The sequence below is a fragment of the Oncorhynchus gorbuscha genome, linkage group LG18 (genome assembly GCF_021184085.1).
Source record: "Oncorhynchus gorbuscha isolate QuinsamMale2020 ecotype Even-year linkage group LG18, OgorEven_v1.0, whole genome shotgun sequence".
Taxonomy (NCBI): Eukaryota; Metazoa; Chordata; class Actinopteri; order Salmoniformes; family Salmonidae; genus Oncorhynchus; species Oncorhynchus gorbuscha.
The window spans coordinates 43,669,153-43,679,148 of record NC_060190.1 but is presented as its reverse complement, the minus strand read 5'-3'; the positions used below and the strand labels follow the sequence as shown (position 1 = coordinate 43,679,148).

General features: G+C 39.2%; 1 protein-coding gene across 1 annotated transcript; it reads left to right on the top strand.

Moving 5' to 3' along the window:
- The first annotated feature begins 211 nt into the window (after positions 1 to 211).
- LOC124003951 (homeobox protein Hox-C13a-like) lies at positions 212 to 3,768 on the top strand. Its single transcript, XM_046312619.1, has 2 exons — positions 212 to 915; positions 3,095 to 3,768. The coding sequence occupies exons 1-2, from the start codon at positions 255 to 257 to the stop codon at positions 3,352 to 3,354; spliced, it is 921 nt and encodes a 306-aa protein (XP_046168575.1). The 5' UTR covers positions 212 to 254; the 3' UTR covers positions 3,355 to 3,768.
- The last annotated feature ends 6,228 nt before the right edge of the window (positions 3,769 to 9,996 follow it).

The window sequence follows — 9,996 nt, the reverse complement described above, 5'->3', positions numbered from 1 at the left end:
GTATCCGCTGGACTTAAAATTGCAATCAAGAAACATGCACAAGAGGCGGTTTAAATGGATGAGCCCCTCGCCCCCACCCCCAACACACCCTCGTGTCGGTCTCGTTATCGTATCACGTGTCGGCGGATCCCAGGGTCTCAATAATGAACTGGACACTTGGGTATTGCGCTGCGCATGCGCAAAAAAAATGTGCTTGGGGATGAGGTGTGCGTCTTGGGGTAGTTGACTTTTAAAAAGCATTGTCAACCCCTGATATGACAACTTCGATGGTTCTGCATCCACGCTGGGCGGACACCTTGATGTATGTATATGAAAAAAGCCTGAATGAAAGCAATCCGAATAAAAACCAATCCATGGAGGGACTAAGCGGGAATTGTCCTGCTACCCACTGCAGGGAACTGATATCACACTCGGCGTTGGGACGACACTCCGGCACCATAAGCCACCAGGGTTCTGTGTACTCGGACATACCCTCCCACGACACTGGGCGACAGTGCCCCGCTCCCCAGACTTCCTCCAGCGCCACCCTTGGTTATGGCTACCCATTCGGAAGCCCTTATTACGGGTGTCGGTTGTCACACTCGCACAACGTTAACTTGCAGCAGAAGCAATGCTCTTACCACCCCGCAGAGAAATATGCAGAACCCAGCGCGGCACTGCCCACCGAAGATCTGTCAAGCCGGGCAAAGGAGTTCGCATTTTACCCGGGTTTTGCCAGCTCATACCAGACTGTCCCGGGTTACTTGGACGTGTCGGTGGTTCCCGGTATCAGTGCGCACCCGGAACCGAGACATGAAACTTTGATTCCCATGGATGGCTACCAGCACTGGGCTCTATCTAATGGCTGGGATGGACAGGTGTACTGTTCTAAAGAACAAACACAGTCAACACATCTCTGGAAGTCGCCCTTCCCAGGTATGACATTTGTTTTAGTGTGTGTATGTGTGGTGGTGGTGGTGGGGGGGGGGGCGATTCCACGCGGCTTGCATTGTGGTTTCTTATAAGAAAGGATCTAAATAACCAGTGTACTTGTTACATGTTTTATATATGTCACGTTGAAACATTTCCTTTTAATGTATTTTATTTATGCATTTAAAACCTATTTCCTTTGTATAGCCATCTCAAATAAACATATGACTGACTATACAGTGCATGATAGCACAGGGTGAAGGCGTGTTTATTTATGTTCATCCTTGAGTTGAAGTCCGGAGAGGAGGCCATGGGGTTTTTCAATAGCCGGATATGGGACTAGAAATTAGTCTGTCAAAATATAGAAGCAAAGAAAACAGATTGGAAAGACATAACCTTACCAAAATATTTAGTTTCCTTCAACCTACCATCATTCGTCTTCACGGCTGCTTCACGATATGACCACAACAGATGAAATGCAAAAACAAGACCTTTGTTTTCATATTAGCATACAACTAGGTTTATGGATTGGAGCAGGGCACCGTTGCAATCTCCGATAAAATAACATATTTGCTCAGTGCCAGTAAATCTAGTCACGACAGGGAGTGGTGTATTGAAGCTCACCCCTTTCACGCATTCGGTTTATTTGCAATGGCGAGACCCTTTTTTTCTCAATTTCTTTATTTAATATTTCAAATTCAATTCCAAATCAATTGTAATCAAAGCTTGAAGTGTATGCGTTCTCATTGTCTATAGTTGAAACGAATTCATCCGTTAGTTATGTGGTAGGCCCCTATTGAATAGCACATTACATTTCTGAATACCATTATCACGTCCCATCTTGTTAAGAATAGCTAATGGATTCCTGGATTGATTGGTTTATCATTCACAATCTTGTTCAGTTGACACACGTGATTTTTGGAGCTTGTATGACCACTTTCCCCAAACTTGTCGTTGGCCAATACAGTCAATATTGGGATAGTGTGATATTGGCGCTATATGCCCATAACACAGAATAGATCTACTGTTTTTGAAATAGATTACAGTTCTTTTTTTTATCGTCCTGGGTTTAGTTGTACCATTGCACATTCCTCATGTTGTCCATGACCTCGTTAAAATAGTCGTTTATCTCATCTAATCTCTGCCATGGAGGCACTCTTAAACACGCTGAAATAAAACGTAGTATTAAGGATAAATATGATAGGACTGTTAACCAACCAACCTACTGAGATTGTTTGCACACAGCTCACCCGCATGATTAAATTAATGAGATGTGATGTCTTGTTATTTAGCTGTATTACATCAATATAGATAGGCTTCGCTACTGAATGCCCAGCCTGTTCCTGCGCTCTCATAGACTGTATAGCCCCAATTCCGATTATTAAGGCTTAATATTCGTAGTTTGCATATCAGTATGCCAATTTATGTTTTGAATATGCATAGGTTAAATATCTATGTTTGGACTAAGTAGTAATCATGGTAGGCCTAGAGATGGCTGGCATGCTTGATCCGAAAATGTGGTCGGAGGCGCGGTATGGATGGTGTAACGCAATAGCGGGCCCTGGAGGCATGTAGAGACCAAATTAAGCTCTGTACGGCATTGCCGTGCGCCTCTCAAATGTTGTGACAATGCGGAGGGATCCGCATTGACATGATTGGTTGACGGTAGGGGCGGGAGGTCCTGTATCAACACAAACTCACTTCCTTGACAACTTCCTTCACAACATCTCTGCACTGCTCCGCCAAACGCAAGAAGTATGAATTCCCTGCCTTCGGCAGAGGCAGGATCACCGTAAATGCTGCACCGCCAATGCAGACCACCGAATGACCATGCAGCGCCTTTAATGGGCTCGCCTACCATTAGGCCTACGTTTAGACATTTAGATGATTTATTTTTAAACCCCAATGATTGGGATGTAACATAAGTTAAGTCCAACCATAGCCTACTTCAAGTATTTTAGGCCCATCTTAATCAATTAGCATAGCCAATCTACGGGGACCATGAACTTCAACAAGTGCAATGATTTGAATGCAATGCATCAGTGCTGGGAACATTCACATAGCATTTCACCCCCCCCCCCCCAAAAAAAAAAAAAAAAAACGTTTGTATATATCTTTCAAATTGTTTCTCCTAGTTTTCAATTGTTGTAGAATACCAACGGTTTTTATGCCCTTTTTTTCTCAGATGTCGTGCCTTTGCAACCAGAGGTCAGCAGCTACCGACGAGGCCGCAAAAAGCGAGTTCCTTACACCAAGATCCAACTGAAGGAGCTAGAGAAAGAGTATGCAGCTAGCAAGTTCATCACAAAAGACAAGAGACGGCGAATATCTGCCACTACTAATCTCTCCGAACGCCAGGTCACCATCTGGTTCCAGAACCGACGGGTGAAGGAGAAGAAATTCGTCTGTAAATCTAAATCAAGCTCTCATATGCATGCCACTTGATTCAGTCCAATGTCACTGGCATGGCAACTCAAATACTTTTTCATCACTAACGCTCGATATTTATATATTGACATTATTCTCACCTGGTATGATGCATTGCAAAACACAAACGTAATCTCACCTCCCTATTTGGACATAAACTGGGGGGAAATACAGAAGAAGATTTACTAAACCTGGTTTGGAACGAATGATCACATCCTTACAGGAGCGTCGAAAGCTACCAGCATTGTTAGTATAGCCTGTATAGCCTGAGACCTAAAAACTTTTGTGACTGGTAAAGTAAACCGAGGTCTTTGGGGATGTCATACAGTGATCTTGTTCAGACATTTTCAGGTATTGGACGCATCAAGACTGAAAACTATATTTCAATGATATTGTATGGCGGTTTTAGTTTGATCCCAAGGGAATGAGCAAGTCTGCTATTGTCTATGTACAGTGCCGTGCGTTTATTATTTAATTAAAGCTTCTGTCTTATGACAGAGGTTGTAAATGGCTATATTTTATGGTTATCATATTTAGATAATGTTTTTTTTCAGTGAATGATATGTCTGTCATGCAACTAGAATGATTGTAATCAATATAAGAATATTAAAACATGTTTCATATTAATGCATAATCTTTTCTCACTTGGTTTGTATAGTGAGTTAGGACTTATTGCATCCGGGCTGTGCACTCACAAAAGCTGTTTTATTCCTTTCTTTTGTGCAGCATTTAAACTGTGATGTTTTTGTTTGATCGACATTTACTCAATGGAAACGTGTTTCATATACAAATAAATATAACGACCAACAAGGTCAAATGACTTTTTTTGATAGAATCTGTTTTCTATTTGATCGAGATCTTGTCTGGTTTAATCGCTTAATGTCTACTCTTCTGTCTCTGTATGACATATTCGGTGTCACTTTATAGGATGTAGAAAATAGTAAATGAAAGTCTGGGACACTCAAATTAGTATGGTTACTTAAGACAAAAGCAAAGGGAGAGTGGTTGGACAGGAATGAAACATGAACCTCTAGCAACCCAAAGGTTGCGTGTTCCAACCTCATCAAAGACAACGTTAGCATTTTAGCTAATTAGTTACTCTGCAACTACTTACTACTTTTTAGCTCATTTGCAACTACTTAGCAGGTTAGCTAACCTTAACCCGAACCTTAATCACTAACCCCAAGCCTAGCTAACATTAGCCACCAAACTAACATTAGCGTTAGCCACCTAGCCGCATAATATCAGCAACAACAAATTGGAATTAGTACATGATACATATGTATTGTAAATTCGTAATATTATATGAATTACAGGTCGTAACACAAAATGTCATTTGTAACATATCATACAAACTATAATTCGTAACATATCGTACAAAAAACAATTATACATACAGTACCATACCAAACGTAACATATACTAATTTTAGTGTCCTGGATTTTTGTCTACCCTGAGTTCTGGTTGAGAATAGATATTGCACATTGACAATTAGTTGATTGATGACAGCTAAGAATGTATGTCTAAATGTTGTGCAAATCAGAAAAGCATTTGAACATTTGTTGAGGATGCTAACTAAATGATGGACCGGAAATCAAAATGGCAATAATAACCTATTTTTCATATTATTTGGGCTATCTATTATGATGATGATTTGGGGCAAATTGTCTTATTCGATAAATAACCAGTAGGCTATAACAAATAAATAAAAATAATAATAATAATAATAAAGTGGCATATGTTTACCACACATAACCCAATATGATAACATTAGGTGTACATCTTTGAACGTCACCGTTGTAACCAGCTTCAATGACATTAAGCATAGACTACTCCAGGACTAAATTGTTAAGAACCCCTAAACTGAAAATGTTCAATTATGGTTTAAATTCTAGAATGATAAACCCAATCCTGACTTTAACTAGTCCTCATCATATTATCTTAAATTCTGCGTTCGACCGAGAAGTCGATCTACTTCAGGACAAGCTGATATAAATTAGCCTCCCTATATCTTCATTCCATAATGGAAGATTGTCATGACAACGAAATCACTGGGTTTAGTCAGTCTATAGGTTATTGAGAATTTCTCCGTGAAACCTAAATTAACTGCATAACAGATTGTGAATATGATTTTCAAAACGCAATGACAGGCTAGATATTTTGTCGCAAGAAGCATTGTCTGTGTAGATTATTAGCAAAGAGTCATTTTAAGAGTAGGCTTTAAAAAAATCAGATTATTTACGTGTTTAGTGTCTGCAGCAATTTCATTCACTCATTTGTGCTCCAAAGTGTGGCATGAACTAATTTATTCCGGAAGCCTTCATAAACTCTCTGTGCATTATTTGGTCGAGAAATGTTTATTTTATTTGATCATTTAAAACAAGGTACACATACCGAATGACGTCCTTGATTAATAATCATCGAGGATAATCACAAAAAGGTCCATTGTGGTTGATTATACCGAAACATCCAATTTGACTCTCCAAACGAATTTCGAAAAGTGGTCTATTCAATCTTTTGTAACATATGTTGGTTAACTTGACGTTATTAACTTCAGTGAGATTCTCATGACGCTTATAGTCTTCTAAACTTTTTGTAGCCTACATTTCCCTTTGATATAATTTCGATAATGGAAATAAGTCGCACAATAGCTTTTGAAACAATTGGTGAACAAATTACAAATATAATTTGTAAGTCGCTCTGGATAAGAGCGTCTGCTAAATGACTTAAATGTAAATGTAAATGTAATACAGTATTCAGGAAATAACGCAGGTGTTTAGTTGTGCATAAACTACTCACTCCTGTACCTCTTGAATAGTGTGCATTTTACATGCTAGGCTACTCATTTTAAAATCTCAGCTAAATACTAAATTATATTGCTTTTGGCATGTTGGTAAGAATGCTTGTGAATGTCGTATGATTAGAGTACACGTTTGAGGGATCAATCATTGGGTTATACTCCTCTTTAAATATGCTATCTAAAGTATCTTGAGTTCTAATTCAATCGAGCAAAACGTCTTGCTGACGTAGGCCTACACGAGTTTCCTTTTCAAATATCACGTTGACTAATGAATCTTTGTCTCGAAAAATGTGCTCATGGAAATCGTGTTTTGAGAACAGACCCATCGGCGTGACCACTTGTTTTCATATTGGTCAAAAAAGTAGCCCAAATTGGCATTGTGGCAAAAAAGACAAACGCAAACCTACCCCGTTTCAATATTGAATCGTAGGCTGTATGATGTTGGTAGCATGCCTTACAATCAGGAATATCGTTGGTTGGATTGTAGTCCAAATGCTCAAATAGTAACACAATCTGTGCCATCGTCGTGTTGCTTATTCGTGTAACGCAGCAAATTTCGTCTTGTTTGAACCATAAGCATTAGCTAACTTGTAAAACGTGATCCGACCAAACGCATTTAATAATTGGACAAACCTTTCTATAGCTCCATTGACATAATGGTTGCTTGATATTTTGTTAAATTAACTTTAGGCCCAATCAAAAGTTGTTGGCCTAGTAGTAGGCTGGAATGTAGCTGCAGAGCTCCTCGTCTATTGTGTCTGTACGTCACTTCTTGACTACCCTTGACCATGACTATGCAGTCACTTTGACCTTGACATAACAACAGCTCGTGCATAGCTAGGGACATAACTAGGGAAGGGTGTGCTTCCTCTCTCTGGTGAGGTGGGGGTGGGTACCAGCCACGCGATTTGTTTGCAAGGCAATATAATATATTTTTTCGAGTCTAGACAGTAGGTTATCACTATTTAGCATACCATAAACGAGGATACTGTCAGGGATTATGCCCCCCCCCATGACTATTTAATATCACCCCCAAATTACAAGCATTTTAATCTGTTCCTGTTTTTAATTTGTATTTCTTACACTTTTTCCTTATGTTTTGCCTGACAGTCTTACAGAATTATTTCGCCCCGATCTCCAGACCTTAAATTATACAGCACACTTACACAGTCATCATTGGGAGTGTGTGGTATTTTGAGCGTGGATAACAGGTAGACAGACCATAGACGTCTTGCAAGTCCATCACGTTTGACACCGACAACTTTTAGCTGTGTAGCGGTTTTTTTCAAGTCGAGATTTAAAGTGTACTCCTTGCGATGAGCTGTGCATCTGCCTTAAAGGAAAACAGACGTGGCCCATAAAATCATTTTGAAGGTATGTAGGCTGTTTTATACTACCTTGAGTTTAAATCGATGTGAAGAACGGTATCGCTATATATCAAGAGCGTATACTTACCTACCCGTTTCAGATTTAGGACTGTAATAATGGCAAAGAGAACATTTAACCCTAGTGCCATGAGACTTGTCCCCTTACGATGTAACTGTATTTTTTTTGTTTGCATCCACCCCTATGGTCGTATTTTAGCATGTGGTGAGTGCAGTAGCCTAATGTTATGAATTATCACTAATTTTTCTTCCGCACTTTCATGAAGTAGGCTAACCTAGGTAAGGCACTGTTAGAAGACAACCTTAAAGGTTCTGTAGGAGTCGCCTTCTTTATTTAGTATTTTATGGCTTTGTATAATATTGTTGCAAGTAAAATGGGCAGCTTCGAAACTATTCCATTTGTTGTTTTGTTTTATTTTAAATAGCAAGCGAAAACTCTTTCATTTGGAAGATATTGGAGACAATCATACATGGGCATATAATGGAGACGTTTAGCGCACACTTTTGATAGACTGGACATATTGAATAGCACGGCCTAATTCCGGCTTGATTTCGAATATAAGTCACACACACAAACATTTTAAACAATTGCTGAACAAATGGCAACATTTTATGGAAATATTGAGCCTTTTACGCACTTGTTTAGTTGCGTAAAATAGTAACTTTCGTGTAGCATTTATCCAATGAAATATAATACAATATGGATTTATTTGTATGAAATATTGAAAACTTTCATGTGTATTTTCAATTCAAGTTTTTCAAATGCATTTTCTGAGCTGTGTAATCCGCTTTCCTTAGATCCTCTCTAGGTTAAATTGCACATTTCCGCATCATTCCCCAGAAATTTGAAATGGCTTTTATTTTTTATTTCCCGGTAAACCACGTAGTTGAGCTCCTTTCTTGTTTACTTTTCAAATCACAGGGCCTCTATACCTTAAAACTGTTGTTTTTGTCTCACTTCTAGAGTAGCCTCCCTACAATTGAACAGTGTTCCTTAAAACGTTCACAAAATCGTTTTTGAATCATCAAATGTTATATTTCTTTGTTGAACATCTTGACATACTCGTTCATTGGTCATATGTCTTATCTGACATAATTTACATGATAGAAATTACATTAAAACAGGAATTTTATCCACTCGTGTGTTAGTGTCAATATCTTAACGTAGAACCGTGCTGACCGATCTAGGGAAATAACTCGCAGAAAGAGAAGGTGGCTGTCATTGTCAGTCAACTAGGGTTTAGGCCCAAGTATGAGTGAGTGAATGTGTGCTGTCCTGAATGGGAATGCTGAGCACCGAGAAGAAGGAATATGACAGCCTCTGGTGGTGGATAGATGGAAATAGCAGGAAGTTGGAGACGGGATTGTAGATTCACCCTTTTGCAGCATATAGCAGGTGAGCAGAATTTAAAGAAGAACAACGTTGTCTCGTGTTTTAGTTTTTTTTTTTTATCAAATGATTGTGCTAATGATGAGAGATCACATATTGCTTTACCCTAATCCAAACAACCACCTCACCCACCCATCCGGAAATGTTTCCTTTTTATCAACAGTAGTTGATAGTAGTAGCCTTACGAATAATATTTCAAGTGACATTCTTATAGCATGTGTCAGTGGTCATGTTGCGTGATTTAAAGCTGGTTTGTCAGCCAGAAGAACTGTCTTTATCCTGAACAGCTGAAACTGTGCTCGAGTGGACGTTGCATCAGAAATAGCTGCAGCCGTTCATTGCTGATGACGCATTCTCACGCAGGGCTATAGGGCATATTGTAAGATATTATGGCGGGTTAGAGTCTTTCTCAAGCAACATTGCTTGGCGACATAATATGAGTAACAGATTTAATTGTAATAACTCATTCTGGATTAGTAAATTGGCAGGTAGTCGGCAGTTCTCACACACACACACACACACACACACACACACACACACACACACACACACACACACACACACACACACACACACACACACACACACACACACACACACACACACACACACACGCACACGCACACGCGCACGCACGCACACACACACACACACACATTCACATGCGGAGAGAGATTTATGAGATTTGCATCACAGTGCCAAAACCGCATGTGGGTCCATATTATGCGGCTGTGCCTTACCAAACAAATAGCACGGACTGTTGCAATATAGTCCATAGCCTATCAAATAGAAAACAGAATTCCAAAAATACATCACAGGTGATGTATTTAGGCTATGTATTCGTTGTGTGTATTCGGTTTAGGTTAGCAATAGAAAGTAGCTTACCAAATAATATATTGACAGTAGTAAGGATGAAATTGATTCTATATTAATGTTTTCCAAGTCGATGCCATGAAGTAGACTAGGTATATTTTGTGCCCATGGAGTAGCCTATATTGTGTGGTAATTTTGATCTTGCGTTTTGTTCTGTTTTTTATTGAGTTGTAGACTAATCAAAGTTGATTACATTTAAAATAGCATTGTAA

Excerpts from the sequence above, each read along its gene's own strand:
- LOC124003951 (XM_046312619.1), top strand. The coding sequence starts at position 255 with ATGACAACTTCGATGGTTCTGCATCCACGCTGGGCGGACACCTTGATG. Across the intron at positions 916-3,094 it reads CTGGAAGTCGCCCTTCCCAG|ATGTCGTGCCTTTGCAACCA; the intron begins GTATGACATTTG and ends TTTTTTTCTCAG.